This window comes from Bidens hawaiensis, unplaced genomic scaffold (assembly GCF_021521415.1).
Source record: "Bidens hawaiensis isolate Kalapana, Puna unplaced genomic scaffold, B.hawaiensis_p1.1 tig00024638_1, whole genome shotgun sequence".
In the NCBI taxonomy this organism is placed as follows: Eukaryota; Viridiplantae; Streptophyta; class Magnoliopsida; order Asterales; family Asteraceae; genus Bidens; species Bidens hawaiensis.
The window spans coordinates 212,812-238,663 of NW_027493897.1; the positions used below are offsets into that span (position 1 = coordinate 212,812).

At 38.5% G+C, this 25,852-nt stretch overlaps 3 protein-coding genes across 3 annotated transcripts; all 3 read left to right on the plus strand.

The window, feature by feature from the left end:
* Positions 1 to 5,987: 5,987 nt before the first annotated feature.
* LOC143569718 (subtilisin-like serine-protease S) lies at positions 5,988 to 8,540 on the plus strand. Its single transcript, XM_077055564.1, has 4 exons — positions 5,988 to 6,239; positions 6,505 to 6,619; positions 6,697 to 6,901; positions 7,395 to 8,540. Exons 1-4 carry the CDS (start codon positions 6,058 to 6,060, stop codon positions 7,937 to 7,939), a joined length of 1,047 nt encoding a protein of 348 aa, XP_076911679.1. The 5' UTR covers positions 5,988 to 6,057; the 3' UTR covers positions 7,940 to 8,540.
* Positions 8,541 to 8,606: 66 nt separating this feature from the next.
* LOC143569704 (F-box/FBD/LRR-repeat protein At1g13570-like) lies at positions 8,607 to 11,542 on the plus strand. Its single transcript, XM_077055552.1, has one exon. The coding sequence runs from the start codon at positions 9,148 to 9,150 to the stop codon at positions 9,745 to 9,747; it is 600 nt and encodes a 199-aa protein (XP_076911667.1). The 5' UTR covers positions 8,607 to 9,147; the 3' UTR covers positions 9,748 to 11,542.
* A 3,504-nt stretch (positions 11,543 to 15,046) lies between these two features.
* LOC143569705 (large ribosomal subunit protein P2-like) lies at positions 15,047 to 15,853 on the plus strand. Its single transcript, XM_077055554.1, has 2 exons — positions 15,047 to 15,170; positions 15,574 to 15,853. The coding sequence occupies exons 1-2, from the start codon at positions 15,083 to 15,085 to the stop codon at positions 15,813 to 15,815; spliced, it is 330 nt and encodes a 109-aa protein (XP_076911669.1). The 5' UTR covers positions 15,047 to 15,082; the 3' UTR covers positions 15,816 to 15,853.
* The last annotated feature ends 9,999 nt before the right edge of the window (positions 15,854 to 25,852 follow it).

Consider the following 25,852-nt stretch of genomic DNA (forward strand, 5'->3'; position numbering starts at 1 on the left):
CAGCCTTCCCGCGCTTAACCCTTGTATCTTCTGTTTAAATCTAGCCGTTTGCTTTTGTGTTGTCTTATCTTTTGAGCCGTTGACCTAACCCATCTAATGTCTGAATAGTTACTTTCGGCGCAGCATGCGCACCAACCCCATTGGTTGACAGATAAAGTGACTGACATAATCTTTTGAGATCTGCTTTTGCCATGCTTGACCAGTACCTTTATCTGATCCGCCCATGCTTTTTACTGTTCCCTGTCAGCTTTATCTTGCCCCCTGCAGCTGCCATATCTTTTGATATCTTTACTTTTCAGAACTTTTTACCGTTGATATCTTTTCTTTTACTTTTTGAGATCTTTTCCCCTTTTTCTAGGGTTTGTGTCTCCTAGGGTTTTCCTATATATAATAATAATATTTTCATAACACATCACACAAACACTTAATCTCTCCTGTTCTCTTGCTCCTTGCTCTCTCTGCCGTCTTCCTCTCCTGCCTCCGTCTTCCTCCCTGTTCTTCCCTGCTTTTCCGGTAATATATATATATTATATATAATAATTTACTTATTAATTATGCTAACTTATAATCAAGACTTAAAACAGATCATTAAAACAATAATCTTATTTATAGGTTAACTTGTGCTTGTTTAAAGTTGGTTCTTGCTTTATCTTACACCGCATCGTTTATCAAGTGAGTTATCTCGTATCTAATCCCTTTTTATTTTAAATGCTTTGGGATGTTCATGTGTTCATACAAAACTTGAGTCTTAAACTGTTTATGAACTTTAGTCGCGCAGTATCCCATGTGTTGAGGACGTAGACTTGGCTGTTTATCTGTATGTGTGGATCATTAACCGTATGGACGGTCTATTCCGCAGTTTTCATGGTACCATTAGATGAACACGGGAGAACATTCGTTTATGATTTTCTCTTTTGTTTACACATGCACAGTTAGTCTTGTTTGTGAGCTCAATTGTGAGCACTGGCAGTCTTGTCTCTTAGAGTTGGTCCCGATCAGATTACACCCTTGTTGAAAACCAGACATACACATGTTGCGCGCAGATTTATTGTTATCTATGTATTGTATTAAACTTGATTTCTCACCAACACGCAAGTGTTTGACGTTTATTTTAACACATGTTCAGGTTTGCAGTAGCTGTTTTGGAGCTTGTGGACACATAGGACGTTTTTACTTTTGGACCTAGATTAAAATGTATCAAGACAAGTTAATGTTGTTTGAATGTTATAATTTAAAATATATTGATTTATGTTTGATTTATGTTCTATATTTTCCCCGCTGCGCGTGCGCGATAAAATGTGTATTAATAAATATTGACACCAATAGTGTCGCGAGTAATGAAGCAATATGTGGCGCCCCGATGTATAATCCGCCTTTGGTCGGGGTGTTACAGCGCGGTCTCCCAAGGAGTCTTCAACTTGAACCCCCTCGTCCTCCTCGTCTTCTTCAACAGGCCTCTTCTCCTGCGACCTGGAAGGCTCCAAACCAGCCTCGCGGGGAGGGCTGCGTGCAGGAGGAGGCGAGGGAGGTCTCGACGCCGCCAGTTCGGCGCGCAATACGGTTTCCTGCTCTTTGGTAATCCCAATAAGGGGAGATTCAGCACTAACAGGAGCAGGACCAGAACCAGCGGCGCCGGAAGTGCCGCCAGGAGTATCACCAGCAACTGTTGCGCCAGCTACAACTCCTATGAACAAATAAACAAGGAAAAATTGTTTATGACTGACTCCAAAGGGAAAAATTTAGAAGACATATGTGCAAAACTTACCTTGGCGCAATTCTGTTCGCGCATCGAACATCGCCATAAAATCCATTCTACCCTTTTCAGAGGGTAGAACAGGGGACTTCGATGGAGTCCCCGGCGCAGCCGTGGCACCTTGTGGCGCATGCGGCTGATCTGTTACCGTCGCTGCCTCTGCAAACATTTAAAGGAGCAAAGGTTTAATAACAATTCAGCCAGATGAAGATAAATAAAGTATACCTGTTGCAGGCGCGGCACTGCTTCTCTCTTCAGCCGCGCGAAAGGAGGAGGCGACGCCACCATACCTCAAGTGGACAGGAGGTCTGCCCACTCTCACAGGCAGAGAAGCTAAAGAAACCTTTGTGGTAAACACCTGGGTTTCCTTAGGTCCCTTCGTTTGAGCATGGGGATGAGCGACAGGGGTGTCCTCTTTCTTCTGTTTCTTACTGGCCCCTGCGCCAGATTTCCCCTTAGGTTTGCGCTTTAGTAGAGGCGCCTCCTCTTCCTCCTCCTCCTCTTCCGCGAGCTCTAGCTCGTAGTTTTCAAGCGCATCTACAAAAACAAGCGACAGAAATGTTAATAAACTTGGGTATTCTAAAGGAATGAGCAGCAGTGCGAAGGCTTACCAGGCGCGTCACCGTCAAAGTCAAAATCCAGATCTACTGGGATGAACAGGTCATCGAAGCGATCCGGGAAACCAACCTCCCCAGCGCCAAGTTCGACGGAGCCGCCCTCCACATGTTCATCATAAGCGGCAAGGATGTAATCCTTGGTGACTGCACAAAGCCAAGTTAAATGATATCAGCAAAAGAACGATGTTCGCGCAAAATAAAAAAAAAAAAAAAAAAAAACTTACACAACCCGTCGACTTGGATAACGGGCTCAAGCGCGCTGTCGGCCCAGAGCCTGCTCATGCCGACCCCAACCAGCGCCTCCTCGCAAATTTTCTTCGCAGGGGATGGTTCGGCGGTCAGTTTCTTAACCCATGCGCCAGTTGGGTTCTTGAGGACACCCTCATCCGCAGGCGCAGAAGTGATAGAGCGCATGGTCATACGGATGGGGATCACACCGGCCTTAATGTAAAAAAACCTCTCAGACCAGTCATGAAGGCTCTTGAATGAAACAGTGGAGCACTTCACTTTCTGACTGCGAGGAATAAAAGAGATCCAATTGTCTTGGATCTTGGCCTTATAAAAATATTGAAAGCGCCGAGGAGTGGGTTCCTCGCGCTGGGATTTGCACATGAACTCAAAGTGAGTCACGCGCACGAGTCCAAACGGATGGACTTGGGATATGTGAATCCCATAGAACTTCAACAGTGCACCCACAAACCTTGTCATCGGGAGACGAAGGTTGCAGTGGGTGAAAAAGTGGCTATATAGGGATATATAGCCGGCAGGCGGGTCCGCCGCCGTTTGCCCGGACCTAGGCAACATGCAGCCAAACAGGGTGGGAAAGCCCTGAGAGGTGATCAGGTTGTCGAGATCTGCCTGCTTCAATTTGCAGGGGATTTCATTCCACCTTTTGGTGGCCTTGGTCCTCCCTACTTCCTCCGATGTGGTCTCAACAACCTTCTTCCCCTTCCCCTTTTGCTTCAATGTCGACATCACCACAGATTTCACACGGCGTCTTCGAGAGGCAACGGAGGTGATTGAAGGGCTAGACGAGTATGAACTATCAGACATACAACTGTAATAGCCGATAATCGAGGATTCGAATCGATGTAAACACTCAAATCAGAATGTGAAAGCAGAAATTTGAATTTTAGCAACAATGAAGATGAAGATAAAAATTTCCTAAGGGCCTGCTTTTATAGGCCCAGGAGAGAGAAATGTGGCAGCTGATCGGGTTTCACGCGCCCCCACTCGCAGGGGCAACCCAACGAAGGCGCGACACGTGTCCCTAACAGCTGTGTGAGGGGACAAAAAGATGTAACCGACCTGCCACGGAACAGAGACGCGCCCCCACTCGCAGGTACTAACCAATGCGAGTGCGACACGTGTTCAAGACAGCTGTGTGAGGGGACGTGAAAGGCAACTGTAGCACCTCGAGCACACGAAACGTCTGACACGTTTACGGCGCACGTCATCACCAACCAACCACGTGTTTGGACCTTTCGTTTTCAACCAAATGGATAGAACTTCACGCGACGATGGAAACAACCAAGAAAACGACAAAACCCCCTATAAAAGGACAATTCAGTGAGTCTAATATCTATCTTACCACGCTCGCGCAAGATAAGACACACATTAGACTGGGGGGGCTTGAAGAGGTATGTACCCGCCTCAACACCAAGCAAGGCGGGTCAACCCACAAGATAAAGACATTATGAAGGCACAAAGCCAAAACCCAGGCGCATCGCGCATACAAAACATGCTCAGGCATCATATGCTCGCGCATCACATATGCGCGCGGCGCATATCGCATGCTCTTGCACATCACATATGCTCGCGCGTCACATATGCGCGTGGCGCACCAGCGCGCGGCGCATATCACACGCTCGTGCATATCACACCTGCGCATGAAATATCTGCGCGTGAGAATAAAAAGAAGACTTCGCGCATTCTCAGGATGGGCGCATATCACACGTACACATAATCAACCTCGTCCTTATCCAAATCAGGATCAGGGCAACCTTGATTGTGCACGTCAGACACTCTTCTAGAAGGCATCTTTTTAAGGAGTAAGAATATGCTGATGTTGACAGCTGCCAAATGAAAGGTCGACAACTCAGCATGACACATGTGCTACCACATGATTTCAACCAACGAGAAAGCGCCAGGTGTCCCAGAGGACACGTGGCGCAGTGCGATTGGAGGAGGCCAACGAGGCTGAGCCCAGCCAGTGGAAACCCTAGCACTATAAATACAGCATCAACTCCACTTTGATGACACATTCATTCACACTCAATCATTGACAGTTACAAGCAGTGATATCACATTCAATCATATTGAATTGTATTCACTCACAGTCAGTTACAGAAAACACACAGTCACATAATCAAGAGTATTCAGCGATTCAGCAATACTCTTGAGATTTCACTGACTCACACTTTATTATCTTCTCCACAAAGATACTGATTCTCACGCCGGAGGGTTACCCCAAAGAGGACCCCTCTGTCCCTTTCTGAGGGGTAAGTAACGGCGCTGTTCATTTTGTAGGTGGAAGAACACGGATTCAAAGGAACCATCGGTAAAACAGTTTAATCATACCCGAGGAAAGTAGATCTGCTACCAGTGAGTAGATCCACGTTTCTTCACTTGGTATTAAGTTCGAAAACAACTTAATGACTTATTGGTTTCTTCAAAAAGCTAAAATAAAAGTGAATTTTGTGTTTACCAGACATTTTTTTAACTTATTAGTCAATAAGTTAATAATAAGTTGTTTTTAAATTCAATTCCAAACATACTCTTACATATAAAAGGAAATAAATTAAAACTTGTAGAGAGAAACCACTAAGTATGCAACCAGGATTCCATGTGATGGAATTCAAAACCAATAATTAGAAGTCTAGAACAAATTTCTTATGACCCGTAACTTCATTTATAGACCAAGTTATGACGTTTTTAAGTGAGCCATTTTGCTAGCTCATGTGCCCTTGTCCGACTTGTCCAAGTATCGACCGGCTAGTTCTTCAATCAACTCTGTACTAGAAAACTTAACAAGACACTGGTATAGCTACAAAAGCCAAAAACAACAACAACAACAACAACAACAATAATAATAATATTAATAATAATAGAAATACAAGATAGCACCCAAAATGTACCAAAGATGACACTATTTGTCACATGCGACATTTACATTATGAACTAAATAAAATTATTTGTTGTTTTGACTCCTCTTGTCTAGTGTCGAAACATGAAACGAATCTGACCTGATCCATGACGATGTTTCCACGGATTTTGAGATGAACGAACCACGTCTTGATCTTCTTCTCCGGTTGCTTGAGACCTGCAATGGCTTTTCGGGGGTGTGGAGGTGACTGCTAAGAAATCTCAAGGATCTCTTGTTTACAGACACAAAAATATGGTGGTGGCTCTTATTGAGCATGACCCTTTAACAAGGAGGTGGAGACCTCCTTATATAGAGAGCCTCATGGCCACCATCATGGTACCCTAATGGGCCTAGCCCAGTTAGGGTTACCTCCACAAAACCCCCTCAGCCCAATAACATTGTATTAGTCCATATAATAAAATAAGCCAAACATAATAAATTTAGGGTCGTAAAACCGGGTTTAGTACCATACCCCTACATCTAGTTTTTGCAAAAGCAATACCTTGGATTCAAACTCAATAAAGGGGAAAATCGTGGTCTGTATGCTCGAGGCGTTGACTGATGTCAGGAAAGAGAAGGCCATTGCAGTAAAAGAAGGTGGTGGTGTCGGGATAATCCTCATCGATCCTGTTGCAAAATACGTGTTGTTTCAATTTGTTATTCCAAGTGTTTTAATCGGGAAAGCGGAAGCTGAAGAGCTTCAAATGTACATAAAAACCGAAAAGTAAGTCACCAAGTCATGCATACTCAATGCAATGAACGGTTATAAACATAATTATGAAAAAAATTCACCAAAATTTGTGTCGCAGATTTCTACACATTGAGACAAAGTTTCTACGAAAAACCTTTTAGCGACAACATATCGACATGATAGCGATAAAAAACAATTCCTGAAATATGTACCCAAGTTTGCGACCCATTCTGAGTAATGCCTTTTAACATTGTTATTATTATTAGATCTAACTGAAATCATTTCATCATGACTCTAGGAATCCAATAGCTAGGATCTACCTAATAGTAACAAATGTCGGGACTAAACCAGCACCAACGATGGCAATCTTCTCCTCTAAGGGACCGAACATTATAACTCCAGACATAATCAAAGTTAGTATCCTTCCATTATGTGTGTTTTTTATTAATTGAAACTGGAGTTCTAATACTTGTTGTAATTATGTATGCAGCCGGATATAACCGCACCTGGAGTGAACATTTTGGCCGCGTGGTCACCTGTAGCGATAGAAAATACTGCTGGCAATAGCATTAACTATAACATTGCCTCTGGCACCTCAATGTCATGTCCTCATGTATCAGCCGTGACCGCACTGTTGAAATCGGTTCATCCTAATTGGAGTCCAGCCGCGATAAAGTCTGCAATAATGACCACAGGTTAGCACTTTGGTTAACAAGTCAGACAAACTTGTTTTCCTAATGCACTAGATGAGTTTTGTGCCACTAAGATATAAACTTATATACGTGAAACGCTCAATAATACGAAAATAATTGTGATAACAATAAAATATAGCAAAGAAAAGTTTATAAATTGACCTCCACCAACACACACACAACGCCCCCCTGCACGATTGGCATAGTCTGGCTTTTGGATGAGTTTCCGAGCAAGCCTTTTCGAGCTTTCCGAGCAAGGCTCTGGCTGTGAGGTTTTTGAACAGCCCTAGATACATAGCGATGAAATACATAAGAAAATTTAGCGACGGATTACAGACAAATGTTTGCGATGGATCACCTATGATCAACAAAAAAATCATTATGTTGAACTTTATTGTCATTGGAGATTATAGACTACCATAAAAAAAGATACTTTTTCTTTATCTTTCTGGATTTGATTCATGATAATCACCAGTGAAACTCTGTTTTCTTGCAGCCACTACCACTGATAACACCCGACATTTCATAAGAAATGACGATTCCACGAACGCAAATCCTTTTGATTACGGATCAGGACATATAAATCCAGCTGCAGCAGTAGATCCGGGACTCATTTACGATTTTGACACCAACAATGTCATCGATCTCCTATGCAGCTACGGGGCAAGCGTTGCACAACTCAAGAACTTGACCGGGACACCGGTTCACTGCAAGAATCCTCCCACCCCCTCTTATAACTTCAACTATCCGTCAATCGGTGTCGCTAATATGACTGGAAGTTTATCGGTTTACAGGACTGTTACATACATTGGTGAAGGCCCGACTATTTATTATTCAAATTTAGAAGCAATTGCAGGAGTAAAAGCTTCGGTTTATCCTGATATCCTTAGGTTCTCAAAATCAGGGGAGAAGATGACTTACAGGATCGATTTCGTACCTTATAAAAGCAGCAATGGCAGTTTCGAGTTTGGATCATTGACATGGAGAAATGATGGTCATAGTGTTAGGAGTCCTATTGCTGTTAATGTGGTTTCGGTTTAATATAATATAAAATCACATTTGTAATTCACATGTATTGTACTTCATCAAAATTGTCATAAATGTATCAAAATGTCAAGCTTTCTTAAAAGTTGCAAAGGAAAAGAAGTTTTAATATTCTGTTAAGCTATGTGTTATACATATCACTTTTCATGGATTTCTCACTTTCACCTTCCGTATCTTCTCCAGCATTAACCTCCACGAATCAATCTACTTAAGTCCCAACGAGACATGGTGGTGAAGTAGTGTAATCTCTAACCAAGTGATTATGGATTCAAATCTTATGGATTGCAAGTGTGGTGATTATAACGATAGAGTAAGTGTTAGATAGAGTGTGTGCTCGACGTTTAAAAAAAAACTTTCTTATTTTAATATTTTTAATACCTAGAAATAAATAAAAAAACTACATTCAACCAATGAACACGTGTCACTTCACCAAAACTTTATGTTTATGTGTTTGCGACCATCGGGATGGCAGCCACTCTCATCATTCAAAAGCGAGGAATGAACGGAGAGGCACGGTATTCCCATTCACCACTCACCTTTCACCTCATCTTTCCACACTCCTCACGTACCGCAAGTATAACATATAGCCTTAGACTATACATAATCACTAATATTAGTGCAAATTAAGTATTGTCACGTCATCATCATATAGCCATGAGTGGTTCAATTTTTCACGTTCACTGATCATACTCGTTTGATAATCATTACTTAATCATTGGTATTAATTCTTTTACTTATACTCTTATCTTTAAAAAATTATTTTAATAAAATTAATTTCTTAAAATTAAAAGAATAAAGCATAAACAAGACATTAACAATCATGAAATTTAACTAAAAACATAATAAAGCAAACCCAAGTCTTTAAATTTGGGTGATTAGGGTAATTATAATTACTTAAGGGATAAAAAAGAATCATCATGATAATAATTTTTATAAGTGATCCGATTAGGGTTATATAAACCCACGTCGTTCACATTAAGTTTAAGTTTTTGGTACTTTTATTTAGGTTTAAAGCTGGTGTCATCCCCACAGACCATCACCATCGTTGCTGATCATTGTTGGTCGGTATATGATTAGCTGTTGTCATTTTTTTATACTCATATAATTTGTGACTCTTTAAATTATTGTGTCAAGCAAAACTTTGTCTTAAGATATTTACACTTCAACTATTTTTGCAGCATTATTTAGCATCTTAGTAGTTCGGGATGGAAGCGAAACGTTTGCGTTTGGATATGATAAGCAACCTTCCTTCATCCGTCATAGAATTCATATTATCTTTTCTACCATTTAAAGAGGCAGGAAGGACAAGTATCCTCTCTCGGGAATGGAAACACCACTGGACAAATCATCCCAAACTTGAGTTTATTGAAAATGTGGTCGAAGGTGACGGGCTTAGCGAACGATTAAGAATGTTAAGTCACGCAAAGAGTAAACTTTTCAATGATATAAACCAAGTTATGTCAATGCACCAGGGCCCAATACATGAGTTTTCTCTATCTATGTTTGTAGCTGGTCGGTGTGTTGAAGTCGATCGTATAATAGATAATTTGTCACTAAATAATTTAAAGAAATTAACACTTGACATGTCTGGGTATGGGTATCAGTTACCTGAATCCCTTTTCTCCTTGCATAGCTTAACTGACTTGTATCTCCGTCATTGTCATCTTGATGTTCCGCCAACATTCAGTGGATTTGGTAGCCTTACAAACTTACACATGGAAAATACAATCATCACTAATAAAATGCTTCTTCTTTTCCTATCCAATTGCCCATCACTTAAGACCGTTGTTCTGGTAAGTTCTTAATACGTACAATTTAAAATTTAAAATCGATCATTATAACAACTTGATTGAATACTATATATATTATAGCATATTGCATTGTAGTTGAACAGGTTCGAGTCATGGTTTACCATTTTAATCAAGTTTTTACAGTTATATTTTCTTGGTTATAACTTATAATAAACATTACGTACTTGATGAATATATTGGAAGTCACTGCTTTGATTATGGAAGTTTGCGAGCTATTGATGATTCCACCATTCTCGTTGAGCTATTCGAGTGTTTGTCCATGATTAAGAATCTGTTTATTCATCTTCCGATGTTGGAGGTAATATACTCACATGTATGTAATTGATCATTCAACTCATGTGCTTATGGTTAATCAGATTGTGTATGCTATGTATGGTTCAAGCATTTTACTAAAGGCAGGCTTCCAAACAAGCTTCCAGACGCATTAGTCCACCTTAAATACTTATGTATTAGAGATATGCTTCTGGGTTACAAATACAAAAGTCCTTATGCTTTTTTGGTCAGAAGCAGCCCAAACCTAGAGAAACTTAAGCTGAAGGTAAATAACATAAATATATCCTTTGTTTCTTTACAAATGCACAAATAATATTCTCTCTTCTTGTAGCTTTCTTGCAATCTATCTTTAGGGATATACAATAAATGGGATGATTATTCGGAAATGTGGTTGGAACATTTGAAAGAATTAGAGATTGAATTATCGACCCTAAAGACGTATATATGGGGTTTCTTGAAGCATATCTTGGCCAAGTCACCTGTGTTGAAGAAGGTGAGGATACTGTATTGCAAATCGATTTATGAGGACGAGGGTGTGATTCTGGATATTTCAAGATTTTTCTTGCAATCCCTACGTCTATCATCGGGGGCAGAAATCACTTTTAAAACTGATGGTGAGTGTGATTGTAGGCCTGTTAAGAAGACTATAGACTGATAAACATATAATTGTTTGGTTAACGCTTAATGTTTCTTTTTTTTTTTTTTACGTTGGATGTTTAGTACTCTTAGAATACAAACTGGTGTATTTCTACGTCAACTTTAAATTACTCCAGTTAACAACTTTTTTTGTTTAGTGTGCCTTCAAATACAACCGTGGGTGGTTAGAAGAGGGTCACAACCATCTAGTATGGTTTGTAAAAAAAGATATGGATAACATGTTTACAATGTACAAAGTACAGGTGTAACAAATGATGACCAATCTTTTCATTAACATGATCATCTGATTGTTTAAATCTGGATCTGAAGAGTTTTAGCCATTATGAATTATATTGTTTGTGAGTGATTAATAATGAGTGAACAGACCCTAAACGGTAAACTGATAAATAAACTACCAACAACTCAAGTTGAGCTTTTACCGCGGATTAGAACCAAGTGTGCGCTCTAGTAGATCGCATTTGTACAACAAACTCATGGTGTGCAGTAATATTCAAATTAATTTATCAAATACACTTTTAGGAGTGTTATAAAGTCATTGTTGGTTGTATGGTTCGTTTGTTTTTAAGCCACGGAAGAAGCTACCTTTTGCCCAAAAATAAAGAAGGGCGAAGCAGAGGTGTGAAGGACAAAACTTGTCGAGTGAAGCACAAACGGCTGCTGAATTGAATTGGCTAAACCATAGGGACGAAAAAGGTCATTAATTCACTCGTGGGGAAGTTTACTGCCATCTAAATTCTTGGTTTTTGTTTTGTTTTTTTAACCATGGCATTAACTTATGTTTGCAGCCATTGTGTTATGACAAGGGTGATTAAAAGAGGTACAGATGTGAGGCTGGTAGCGGGCGTCAACGGAAGTTATTTGATTTTGTTTTTAATTTTTAGTCATCAATTTGTATTACAACCAATCATTTATCTCCACCTAATCCCACCATCGCATTTCACATTTCTCACCGCCAGTGTGTACATATTATTGGTGTGAAATGTGAAAAGCCCCAAGTGTATGTGTGGCACACCTGCCTAACGAGTTCACGTTTCACATTTCACTTCTCCCATAACGGATGGCCTAGCAATGTTATTTCTTTCACCGCTTATGTAGAATTGTATGAAATTTCATTGAGACGTTTGTGTCGAACATGTGGAGTTCATAATGAATCAAGCGAAAAGATCAATGAACTAATTTGGGTTATTCATTTAATTTTCAATTAAATCGATTTTAAACCAATAATAAACACCCTAGCACGTTGTGGATTATTTGAAGGTCGTCATCGTACGAGGTTGATATCAAGAGATCAAGAGAACGATTGAAACATTTGGAAACATCCTGGCTGTTAGTTATTGATTCTGTTCGGTTTTTTCGGTTCATTTAATTCAGTTTTGGTCGTTTCATTCGGTTACATGCACACCCTCATAAAGAACCGATATATTGTTTATATTGGGCCTATGATCTAGACTAGCTACCGAGCCGGCCTTTTTTCTTTTCTAAACGGCTATGTATTATAAACGGACAGGCCCATTATATAATGCATGTCCTAGCCCTATAAATAATAATAATAATTTATAATATAAGGGGTCGGATTAGGGTTATATGTAAAGTTATATATATAAACCCATTGGTCATGTTGGGCGGTGTTTTGTTTTTCTTTTTCATCTAGTTTAGGTTTCTCATACCTTTAGACTTAAAGGCTGGTCTTATCAACATCAACCATAGCCGTCGTTGCTGTTCATCGTTAGTCGATATATTATTTGATTTATTGTATTAAACTAAACTTTATCTTAACCAGATGTTTACACTTTGCACTAACTAAATTTTGCAGCATTATTAATGTAGTACGTACAGCCTCAACAATATGGAAGCAAAACGTTCGGATATGATAAGCAACCTTCCTTCACCCGTCATAGAAACCATCTTATCTTTTTACCATTTAAAGAGGCCGTTAGGACAAGTATCCTCTCTCGGGAATGGAAACACCACTGGACCAATCATCCTAAACTTGAGTTTGCGTTAAAATTCTCAAGTTTGGCAAAGCGTAAACTTTATAAAGCTGTAAACAAAGTTATGTCAGTTCGCCGTGGTACAATACATGACTTTTCTCTATCTATGCGTGTTGATGGCACGTGTGTTAAAGTCGATCATATTATAGATAATTTGTCAAGGAACAATGCTACTCTTAAGTAAATTAGCAATTGACATATCTGGGTATTGCTTACCTAAATCTCTTTTCTCCTTGCATAAATTAACGGACTTATGTCTCAATTTTTGTCGTCTTGATGATGTTCCGCCAACATTCTGTGGATTTGGTAGCCTTACAAACTTATACATTGAAAACGTAATCATCGCTAATAAAATGCTTCTACATTTCCTATCTGGTTGCCCGTCACTTAAGACCTTCGTTCTGGTAAGTTCTTACTACAATTTAAAATCGATCATTATAACTAGTCGGTTGAATACTATATAATTATAGCAAGTTGTATTGTAGCTTAATAGGTTAGAGTTATGGTTTACCCAATCAAGATTTTAGAGTTATATTTTCTTGTTTGTTAATCTTTAATATCGATTCACCACTTGATGAATATCGTAACTGCTGCAGGATGCTAATTTTAGAATCGTGTTCGCTAATGATCATGATTCCACCACTATCGTTGAGCTATTCGAGTGTTTGCCCATGATTGAAAATCTTTTTATTTGTCTTCCGATGTTGAAGGTAATATTATTATTCACGCGTATATAATTGATACAACTCATGTACTTATGGTTAATCAGAGTGTGTTTGCTATGTATGTTTCAAGTATTTTGATCAAGGCAGAGTTCCAAACGAGCTACCAGCCGCATTAGTCCACCTGAAATACTTATTTATTAGTGATATGTTTTCAGTTACCGATTACAAATGTTATGCTTTTTTTATCAGAAGCAGCCCAAACCTAGAGAAACTTAAGCTGAAGGTAAATAGCATAAATTATAAATATATTAATTTGTTCATTTACAAACACACGTACACAGTACACTGACAAATAATACTCACTCTTCCTGTAGCTTTCAGATTGTACTCCACATTTTTTGACTGATAATATGGGAGATTATTCGGATATGTGGTTGGAACGTTTGAATGAATTGGTGATTGAATTTCTGCCCCCAGGGAAGCGTAAGTTGGATTTCGTGAAGCTTATCATAGCCAATTCACCCGTGTTGAAGAAGGTGAGGATATTTTATTCCGAACATGTTTCTAAGGATGAAGAGTTCAAGATTATAAATTTTTACTTCAACCCCCCATTGCATCACCCGTGGTGGAAATCATTTTCAAAAGTGGCGGTATGTTTGGTATGTATAATTGTAGGCCTTTTAAGCCGCCTAAAGACTGGTAGATCGACATATATTTGTTTGGTTAACGTTTATTGTTTTTTTGACATCGTACTTTGCATGTTGGATGTTCGATACTTCTAAAGTATTAATTGGTGTTTTTACGTCGACCTTTTATTTAGTGTACATGCCGTGAGTTTATGGTTAGAATGTGGATCTAAGTACCTATCTGATCTGCTCTATGCATTACGATTTATTGTTTACCCTAAACGGTTGAAAATCTTATAGAGGGGCAAGTTTATATAAATTAAATTAGAACTTAACATATATTTGTGTGAAAAAAAAAAACAAAATACTATTTATATGCAGGCATGACAATGGAACAAGATAAGGCCCATAACATGAATTTCACATTGCTATCAACATATATAAGTAGAATGGACCAAGTTCTCTAATGTGTTTAGTTTAACATATTGGTTTGGTAATTTGATATTTTCTGTATAATAGTCTGTTTTCATGTGTACTTACATTTATCAACCCTAATCAAAATTACGTTCTTTTGTTTCTGTTCTGTTTTGAAGAATGGTCCATTCAGACTTGAACCCATTCGGACTGTTATCCTTTGTATCAGTTATAGTTGCCATCGAGTACTAAATCAATGTCGCCCCTCAAACCATAAATTTCCTTGTAAGAAAGTATAAGTAACTTGTTCCACGTTTAAGATACTTTTTTAATCATAAACGTTCAAAACCACCATCAACTTCTATGTTTAATCTTTAAACTCTGAAAGGCAAAAGCGATAGTTAAACACTTATACGCTTCAGTTTTTCCAAAAAATAATTGCCGGTTATTGCTTCTGTTCGGTTTTATCGGTCCAGTTAATTTGGTTTTATGCACATCTTATAAATATAGAGAACTGAGAATTGAGAAAGTCTTCATCTTGGGCCCATTGATCTAGACCAAACTACTGGGCCGGCCCACTATTTAATGCATCAATCCAGGCCCTGTAAAGAAGGGTTATAAAATGAAACAGGTATCACCTTCTTCAATTGTCTCTCAAAAACCAAACCATTGCTTCTTTGTTCAACAGAATTGTAGTTGCAAAATGAAGGTTCTTGCTGCATATTTGTTGGCTCTGTTGGGTGGTAACACATGTCCCTCTGCCCATGATTTGAAGAACATACTTGGTTCAGGTATATACAGTATATATATAGTTCAAACCTGCTAATAATTATTATTATTATTAAATGTGAACTAGTAACTCATGAGTTCTTTCATTTTTATTTTTTTTTGGTTTTATTTAATGTTAGTATTGTTTGGTTGCTTATTTACGTTTTGCCGTTTGTATTGGTAGCTACTTGCTAATGTTTCTTGAATCGATGTTTTAATTGTTGGTTTGTAACAAAAAAATTCATGACTCATATCTGTACCAAACCGAAAAATCGGCACGGAATTCAGTATATAGTTTTACTCAATTTTTGTATATATATTTTTCGGTATATCGATCTCTACTATATAGTAAACACCTAATAATAATATTATTAAAAAATAATGCATGTGAAGTAACTCATGAGTTATATAAACTATAACTTGTAGTTGGAGCTGAAGCAGATGAAGAGAGAATAGAACTGCTACTGAGTCAAGTGAAAGGTAAAGACATCACCGAACTCATTGCTGCCGGACGTGAGAGGCTGGCGGCGGTTCTATCCGGTGGTGGCGGTGGCGTTGAGACGGTTTATATACCTCCACCATTTCCTGAGTCTCCAAAGAAGGAGAACAAAGTTGAAGAAGACTCTGGATCTGATTCTGTAAGCTGTTTCTTTTTATGTTGTTCTTGAATTTGATTATTTCTTTAGTTATTTGGTTACTACAATCTTTGTTTCTATTTTCAGGACTTGATGCTGGATATGTTGATTGATATGGCTAAGGATTTGCTAGCGGTTTTCATGTATTTTCAGGACTCTATTCGGCTTATAAGGAGTTGTAGTTTTCGTTACTTTATTATCGGTTTTCATGTATTTTTCTCTTACGTTTGTAGCAAACTATCATGACTCTATTCGGCTACGTCGGTTTTAATGTATTTTTCTTTTACTTGTGTTTATAACTATCAGGACTAAACCGTTTGAAATCACATTCTGGTAACAATAAATTCTACAAATCGAACATAGTATTTATTCTATTGAACTTTAAGGAACAAAATATATAAGTAATTAGTAAACTGAATAACTAATCACATATGGAGCTGGTTGCAACCAGCTTCCCAAATAATGTGCCAGTATGTTTGAACCTAGGACTAGGACCGCAAATGAACCAAATCGAACCAAAACAAGACCTGGCTTGTTCATGTTTGTACAGTATGTTTTTATCGGACAAGCAAACCGTTAGCAAACATCTACCGAATGAAATTTATTGCTTTATTATCGGTTTTCATGTTCTTTTACCTTTGTCACAAGCTATCACGACTCTATTCCTCTAAGGAACAATAGTTTCAGTCACTTCACTATCAATTTCCATGTATTTTTCTTTTACTTTCCACATTAATCTATCATGACTATATTCAACTAAGGATTTTTAATTTTCTCTTCATTATCGGTTATGATGTATTACTGTTTTACTTTTGTCACAAACTATAAAAACTTAATCGATTGAAATTACATTCTAATTTCAACAAGTTCTACAAACCAAACATGTATTTATTCTATTAAACTTTAAGAAACCAGTAACTATGTTTTAGTAAACTAAGGCTTCCTCCAACGCTAGCATTAACATCCATGGCTTAACTTGAGGCCGCATGCCGGGTAAAAAGGCTGAACTTGCATCACATAACGATGGGTTATAACGTGCTGGACAGGATAATACTAAGTTATGATCTTTACATACCACCTCCATGGCCACATACTGCTTGTATAGGGCTATACAGATCGCATATGCCACGCATTACTGACAAATGTACAGAGGGGACACAAAAACAACTTTTGCAGCTTATACGGCTTGTATAGGCGTATAGTCCTATACGAGTCTTATAGGTCTTCAACAACACGTATAAACCTGATACAACTGACACGACTCAAGACCTATACGAATCGTATAGGTCTATACAAGCCGTATAGACAAAAATAATGTATGAAAATACATTCACGTTAGTAATGATTTTGTAGGGTTATAATTGAATGTGAAACCTATTGCAACCAACTTTCCTAATTAATTCGGGTATGGGTCTTTGTCTGTTTACTAAAGAGAGTAAAAAAGAATCTTTTTGTACGATGTTCTAATCTTTTTCAAAGCTTTGCATTGTTATTACAGGCCCACTCTTACAACTTTTGTTTATTACTACTGACACGTGACAAACGTTTTAACTTTATCAACAATATCAATTTCAATTTAAAACACATTAACCCTACAAAATCATTACTAACGTGAAATGTATTAATTCATTTAGTTTTGGCAAAATGCAAATTGAAAATAAATAATCCCAACTTTTATGTATTGGTTGATAATAATCATAATTTTAAAAATCACTATCAGCGATTTCAACTACTTTTGTCTCAATAGAAATCTGTTAAAAAATATTTAACGGTAAGTTTTCTTTTCCGAGTTTCAAACCGATATTTAAGGGCTTTTGTTCAAAAGAACGATACAAGTCGACCAATATAAAACCTTACGCAGCTATTACTAGTGTTAAATAATAATGGCACATGATGTAGGGCCGAGCATCTTTCGATCCAAATTGAATCAAAGACCAAATCTAGACATGGCTGTCATGCCTGACTCTCACAGTCTCACCCCATACAAGGCTCGGTGGCCGTGTTGGAACTGATCCGACGTGGGCTCAAAATTAAAATTTTTTAAATGTATGATAATGTATTATGTTTATTAAGGGTCTGAGTTTATATAAAGGGTCTGTAAAGTATTCAAAAGTCCAAATTAAAAACATTTTTCATATATATGATAAAAAATTATGTTTATTTAACAGTCTAAGTTTATATAAAGGGTCTATAAAGTATCCAAAAGTTCAAACATAAACAAAAGAATGGATTTGATATTTTCTAAGTTCGAATCTAAAAGGCTTATTTTTCATAGGAAGACGGACAATTGGCGTTGCTTCCTTATACCAGGACAAATAGGTGTTTCTGTCTGGTTTTAATATTTGGTTTTATGGATTTTCGCTTTCGTTGTGTCCAAAACCATACCTACCATGATATACACGTGAGAGAAATATGTGTGTAAAACAATTTGGATGTGAATTAAAAGAAATAAAAAAATCTGGACTCCAAATAGTGTTATAAATTGGATTTGATAAATATGGATAACTTTTGTCAGTCATCAGTTGTAGCAAACAGCAAAAGGCAACAAAATGTTTACATGGAAGACAAAAATGTACCGAAAAATTACTTTTAATTAATGTAAATGTTACAACTAAATGCCTAGCATTACTTTTATAATTATATTACAGTAGTATATTATATGTATGTCATCATTCTTTTTTATAGCCATACACTCATTATAAATGTACTTTGAATAATTTTATGTGAATACTAAGAATAAGAATTAATCAACACACTTTTGGAGTGTTAAAAGGTTTTAACTAACCTTTGCCAACATTATCTTCGTGGCTCACCGAACTCTCAAAAATTTTATCTTACATAATAACAAAAAGTTTATTGTTGTTGTTAATTTCTTATAGTGTTCAATAAAATATTCGTGTATCAATTATAAGAATTATACATATGATACTTTAAATTTAGCCGATATTATAAAGTATAAGAAATTACAACTAGAGTTTACAATGTCACTTTACCTTTGTCTTTATTGTACCTAATACCTTTTTTTTTAACGGCCAACTAAGTAACTCCGGGTACCCCGTACGCAGCCCCCATTGGCTAAAGGTAGCCCGAGCCGGCCACTAGTCCGGGCGGACGGAGCCCCTAGCGGTCCACCTGTTGAGGGATTCACCAGATAAAACCCGACCCCCACGCCCCCAAACGGCACGACAGCGAGGAGCCGGTAAAACCGGGTGAGATCAGGACTCGAATCCTGGCAAGCCAGGGTCATCCCTTATATCTCCCATATAAGTTGGTGGTAGTGAGGTTTGATCCCCCTACCTCTCACTTGTAAAGTGAGTGCTCTACCATTAAGCCACAACCAACTTATATTATTGTACCTAATACCTAGCAGAGAATAGATCAACATTCAAACTTATGTCAAAATGAATTTAAATTTAAAACAAAAATACATAAATAAATTTTTTTTTAGAAAAAAACCACCCCACGTGTCGCCTTCTTTCTTCACAACGCTATCCAACCCTTCACGACTTTCGTCTTGATATTTCCTGTGCCCTAACGCACCATCAACCACAAAGTTGTTATCAACACTAGTATCCTCAATATCATCGCAAGCTATTATCAACCATAGATCCCAAAGACAAAATTATGATGTCTGAGAGTACAATAGAAATAAAATCATCGATTTCAAAGACAAAACTGTGATGGCTGAGGGTAGAATATGAATAAAGTTGTTAATTATCATTTTAAGGACGAAACTTAAATTTTGGCATACGTACCCTAGGTATGATTCGTGTTATTTACTCTATCTATTTTATGATCTCAAACTGACGAAAATCTCAATTTATATCAAATTTGACCTATTAATCCAAATCTTAAGTTCAAAATTATGACCTTAGTTGCACACAATATTGAGTTCCAAAATCAAATATGCATAACCACACATGATAACTCATACAAACCCTAACTTGCCAGCAAAATGTAAACCACAAAACAAATCACATAAATGTACATTTGGACAACAATGCTTTTGTAAATGTATCATCAGCAATACATTTAGTTTGAATTTTTTTACCATGAATTTATTTTTCTCATTTATTTCTTTAAGAATCCATCTTCCTCTCTTATTATTTACTCCTTTTTGAACAATTCTTATTGCCAAGGTCGAACACAAAACATGTTAATTCAATCAATATGTGAGGTTACATCATGGAGTTTATGGAATGCAAGGGAACAATAAGATCTTCAATGGGATTAGTACAAGCTCAACCAAGTTGTTGAAGAAATAAAAGTTCTTAAGTGTTTTTTTTCTTTTCTTTTCTTTTTTGGGTGAGTTCAAGTTCATAGAAATTTGATGTTAATTGAGAGAAATCATCTAATTTTGATATGGTAAATCTGTAGGTATGCTCGTTGTTTACGTTTTTGTTAACTAGGTTTTGCTTGTTGCCGTTTTATCTAATACCCTCAAAACAAAAAAGTAACTCTTGTTATTTACTAATTACACTCAAATGTGTCACCATTAATTTATTTTGTTGCTTTAGCACATATTTAAGTAAAAACCTATGATGCCAAAAGATGTGAAGTTTATCAAAAGTCTATTGGAATTAAGTTTATAATAAATAATAATATAATTCACTTTAAAAAACTATCTCACATCCGAATATAATAATTGCCATTTAGAAAGGTACAAACGAACCTATTTTAGATGTTACACAATACAATAAAAATTAAGATACGGTATAAAAGTAAGAGGAGAAACAAAATCTAAACCAAACAATTAGAACAAGCAAAATTTTGGTTGGTGTGTGATACGATCCAAACTACTTGAACCGACCCATGAAGACCAGTTAAAAGTGCAAACCATGTTTTCCAATTTCTATGTTTAGTTTTTGCATTTTATTAGCAGATTAGTTTTCATTATTTGCATTTTTTTATCCATGATTCCAAGTTCATTTCAGTTTACTTTCATGCACTTGTATGCCTATTTAATGGCAATTATCCTTTAATCTAAGTGGAGAAGAAAAATGTTCTAAAGTATTGTGTCTTTTATCTATATTTCTTTGGAGTTTAACCTGCTCAAAGGGTCACTATTTTGGGAGATTAGCCATCTCGAATCGGCTTCTATCAGTGTGTTAATGTGATCGATCCCCTTAAAACAAATTCGAGATTGTGTTTCCACATTGCAATATCTAGCACGCATGTACCACCAGAAATTACGAATAACTTGTCTCGAAATCACACTATATGACGTAACAATTGGCAATGGAACAAGATAATGCTCATTGCTCATGTTATGAATGCACATAGTGGCCTATTACCATTTATTTGGGCTGAATGGCACTTTTATATTCTTTTAATATGAGGGTTTGGGACTTGGGTTAATTTGGATTGTGTATTTATTTATTATTTTTTTTTATTATTATTATTATTATTATTATTATTATTATTATTATTATTATTATTATTATTATTATCATCTTATATATTGGATGGAGTAAAATCAAGAAATAGGTAATCGGCCAGGTTAGGCCGGTGAACAAACTGCGGGCTATGTTTAGAGGTGCAAATGCCGGTTAATGGTTAAACGCAAAACTGGTTTTGAGAATATTGGAACGGACGCCATTTTTTTAGTGGAAAAACAATAGCCTGTGTAACTGCTTAGGCTTATTTAAATCTGGTCTTCTATTAAAATTAGAGAAAATAAAATTTAGTTCATTAAATACTAAAACATAAAATAACTAGCTTTATTAAAATAAAAAAGAAATTAAAGAACAACACACAACATTAAATGAAAAAGAAAAAAAGACGACACATTTATTTATTTGGTGAAATAGAATCATCGTCGTCTTTATATAGTTTTTATCTATAAGTTTTCTTATAAGAAAAGAAAATGTAACGTTTAACATACTTTTTTAATCATCAATGTTCAAAACCACCTTCAATTTCAACGTTTATAAACTTTTAATGGAAAAACGATGTTATACACTTGTACATACTTTATATTCCAAATTTAAAAAACAGTTTTTTCAAATAATTAAAAAAATACATGTCTGATTGATTCGGTTCGGTTAATATGATTTTATGCATACTCATAGTCATAGTCCATGCTCCATAGAGTAGTGGTACACAAATCTGGTATTTGAAAAACCTAGGTTCAGATATGGAACCGGGTTCAGGTATAATCAGGTATTAGAAAATCAGGTATTATCAATACCCGGGTCGGGTTCGGGTCCGGGTATTGCCTCTAAAAACCATACCCTATGTATCGGGTTCGGGTAGGATATTTTAAAACCGAATATTTGAGTACCCTATTTCCGGGTATTGAAAAAACCATATTTTTGGGTTTTTCGGGTATAGATTGGAACTTTTTAGGGTTTGCATTTTTAGGGGTATTTTTCGTGTATTTTTCAGTTAATTTTCGAGTAATTTCGGGTATAGATCGGGTATTCAAAAAACCCGGTTCCGGGTAGGGAACCGGTTCGGGTTTTCGGGTATTACCGGTACAAATCAGGTCAGGTTCGGGTATTGGTTTTGGTACTAAAATGCATACCCTATCCATGCCCTACGTGTAGGGTCGGTTACGAGTTCAGGTATTAAAAACCCTGGTATAAAAAAACCGGTTCCGGGTTTTTTTTCCAGGTCCGATTCCGGGTTTGGTTATTCTTTTCACCTCACCATAGATAACTGATAAAGTGTTTGTTTTGGGCCCATGATCTAGACCAAACTACCGAGCCAGCCCATTATTTAATGCATCAATCCTAGCCCAGTAACAAACGGTTATAAATTGAAATAAGTATCACCTTCTTCAACAGAATTGTTGTTGCAAAATGAAGGTGCTTGCTGCTTATTTGTTGGCTCTGTTGGGTGGAAACACATGTCCCTCTGCTCAGGATTTGAAGAACATACTTGACTCAGGTATATAGTTTTACTCATTTTTGATATCGGTAATTTTCTCAATAGCCTACCGATCTCTTCAATATAGAACACACCTAGTTATTGTTGTTGATGTTGTTATAAATTGAAAATGCATACCCTATCCATGCCGTTCGTTGTTCTTCATTGGCGCCATCCGTGCATAAAAGCTAGAACTAATTCTTAGTTTTTTCAAAATTTCTGAATAAATGGTTAACGTTACTCCGGTCCCAAAGCCAGTAAGTGACCAAGAAACCCCGGTAACCACAACCCCAGCAACTGGGGGGAACACCGGCGGTTATACAAATTTTACGAACACTACCCCGGTTACCCAAGCCGGGACAAGTGCAGTAAACAATATTTCACTGGGGTTCACTGATGCCCAGTTGGAGAAACGGACGAGGGTCCCTCGCCAAACACTCGATCAAGTTAAGGCGTGGGCCGAAGCACGTCAGAAAGAGTTCCAAGCTGAGTTGGATGAACGCTTGCGTTCACTTCAACAGGCTGACGAATTCGGCAGTACTCGCCAACATCTCAACATGAACAGTGAGTGCGAGTACTCGGACGATGAGCGGGAAGAATCCGATACCGACGCAAACCCTCGCCATAAGGCAAAAGGGAAGCGTAAGGAAACGGACTTCCAACCGACAAGGAATTTTGGAGAAATCTTTAAACCAACGAACGCGGGGAGAAACCCACGTGACTTCTCCAAAACCTTTAGACCAACTGCTGCAAATGCAGGAAAGTCCAAGTTTGCAAGGGACATTGCGGAAGCAATCGCCCCGAGAAGTGCCAAACAAATGTCCAACATCGGCACTTATGATGGTCTATCCGACCCAGACGACCACTTGAACAGATTCATTGCGGGGGCAACCGTCAGTAACTGGACGGAACCCACGTGGTGTTATATGTTCCAGATGACTCTGGTTGGAGCGGCCAGGGCATGGTTCGATCGTTTACCGGTCCACCACATCTATGATTGGGCGGACTTTCAGAACAAGTTCAGCCAACACTTCAGCCAACAGAGGAAATATACTGAAGAACAGTGGACGATCCTCAACTGCGTTAGAGAGGAGGATGAATCTTTACTAGACTTCATCACTCGCTTCAACTCCAAAAAGCTGAGTCTGGGCAACATAAGTGAAGATCTTGTTCGCGCCGCTTTCATCCAGGGCGCCGAATACCCAGAGCTTATCCGCACATTGACGAGTAAGGACGGCATGCCATCCACATGGGATGCCATCATGACGGCGGCCAAGCGCTTTGCCGAGACGGAGAAGCAACTGGGAAGGGATCTTCCCCAGAGTACATACCTCTACACGCAAAGGACTAGAGAAAACAATGTTCGGATCGCCCGGCAGAACAAAAAGAGGAAGCTAGGTATTTGGCAGTCAAGGGTAAACTTTGACACCTCATCCAGCTCTCGCCCTCTTGTTGGCGGAAGGGATAACACACACCCTTCAAGCCGAAAACACCGGTGGACGCCACTCACCAAAAGCGTCACGGAGATATTTGCCACCGAAAAACTACCATGGCCAAAAGCTCCAATGATCCGGCAGCTACCTAATGCAGATCAAAGCAAATCCTGTGACTTCCACGGGACAAAAGGTCATAGTACGGAGGAGTGTACATCCTTGAAGGATATTGTTGAAACATTCGTCAAGGATGGAAGACTTGCACACCTTGTGGCATCAATCAAGAAGGGAGGAAGGAATGATAACCGGTACAGAGGCAACGGACGAAAGCCCGTTGACATCAGCATCAACATGGTTCATGGCAACATCAGAGGAAGAAAAAGGCGAGCGACAGAACCATGCGCGTGGAAGGAAGCTGAGGTACGCTTCCCGCGAGTGCCAGGAGGACCCAGCAAAGAAGGCCCTATCGTCATCAAAAGCCAGCTGGGGCACTACATCACTTCTCGCACTCTTGCTGACAACGGCGCCTCGTCAACGGTGATGTACAGGAAGTTCTTCGACAAGCTAGATGACGAAGACAAGGAACGCCTGGAAACGATCTACGCCTCAATGGAAGGGTTCGACGGCAGCACAAACACCCCCCTGGGTATCCTATCTTTCCCCGTCACTCTTACGGACGGGAATCACTCACGCACAGAAGACGTGGATTTTGTCGTGATGAGGAAGCCACACCACACATACGACATTCTCTTCGGAAGAGACGGGATGGCAAGATTCAACGCCGTGGTATCTTCAGTCCACGGCATGATGGGATGGCCAACAGCTGAGGGTGTAGCGATGATCACCAGCATTCCCCAGGTATGCATCGCATCTGTCTCATCTAAACCCAAACCAAAGATGGCTAAACCAACCATCACCGAACCGGAAAGATGGGCCTTCAACGGCAAATACCATGACCAGGCCGTTACCATTGGCCCAACAGTTGTTGATCCCACACGCACCTTACTCAAATGCTTACTACAGAAAAATGCTGACATCTTCGCGTGGACACCAGCTGACATGACTGGTGTACCCCGAAGTAAGGCAGAGCATAAGCTCAAGTGCGATCCGGCTGTTACGCCAGTCGTACAAAAGCGCAGAGTAATGGGGCTAGAACAAACTAACGCGTGTAGAACCCAAGTCAAGGAACTCCTTGACGCAGGCATCGTACGCGTTAGCAGATATCAAACATGGGTTATAAATCCCGTTATGGTACCGAAGAATAACAAACAATGGCGCATGTGCATAGATTTCAAGGACTTAAACAAAGCATGCCCCAAAGATTGTTATCCGTTACCCGAAATTGATCTTAAGGTGGATTCGTTAGCACCGTTTCGCCTTAAATGCTTCCTGGATGCGTATAAGGGGTACTATCAAATCCACATGGCCGTTGATGATCAGGACAAAACCGCTTTTCGGACGCCCGATGGTACATTTTGTTATCAAATGATGCCATTCGGACTTAAGAATGCCGGGTCCACATACAAACGCCTGATGGACAACCAGTTTCATGCCCAAATTGGGAGGAACTTGGAAGTCTACATGGATGACTTGGTCATCAAAAGCCCTGACGCAGAAGCGATGTTGAAAGACATCGAAGAAACTTTCAACACGCTCAGGAAGATAAACATGAAGCTCAACCCGAGCAAGTGTGCCTTTGGAATGGAAGAAGGGAAGTTCTTGGGGGTCATCGTCACTAAAGATGGCTTCAGAGCGAACCCTGAAAAG

Coding starts and splice junctions, on each gene's coding strand:
- LOC143569718 (XM_077055564.1), top strand. CDS start 6,058: ATGCTCGAGGCGTTGACTGATGTCAGGAAAGAGAAGGCCATTGCAGTA. Junction 6,620..6,696: donor TAACTCCAGACATAATCAAA/GTTAGTATCCTT, acceptor TTATGTATGCAG/CCGGATATAACCGCACCTGG. Junction 6,902..7,394: donor GTCTGCAATAATGACCACAG/GTTAGCACTTTG, acceptor GTTTTCTTGCAG/CCACTACCACTGATAACACC.
- LOC143569704 (XM_077055552.1), top strand. CDS start 9,148: ATGGAAGCGAAACGTTTGCGTTTGGATATGATAAGCAACCTTCCTTCA.
- LOC143569705 (XM_077055554.1), top strand. CDS start 15,083: ATGAAGGTTCTTGCTGCATATTTGTTGGCTCTGTTGGGTGGTAACACA. Junction 15,171..15,573: donor GAAGAACATACTTGGTTCAG/GTATATACAGTA, acceptor TATAACTTGTAG/TTGGAGCTGAAGCAGATGAA.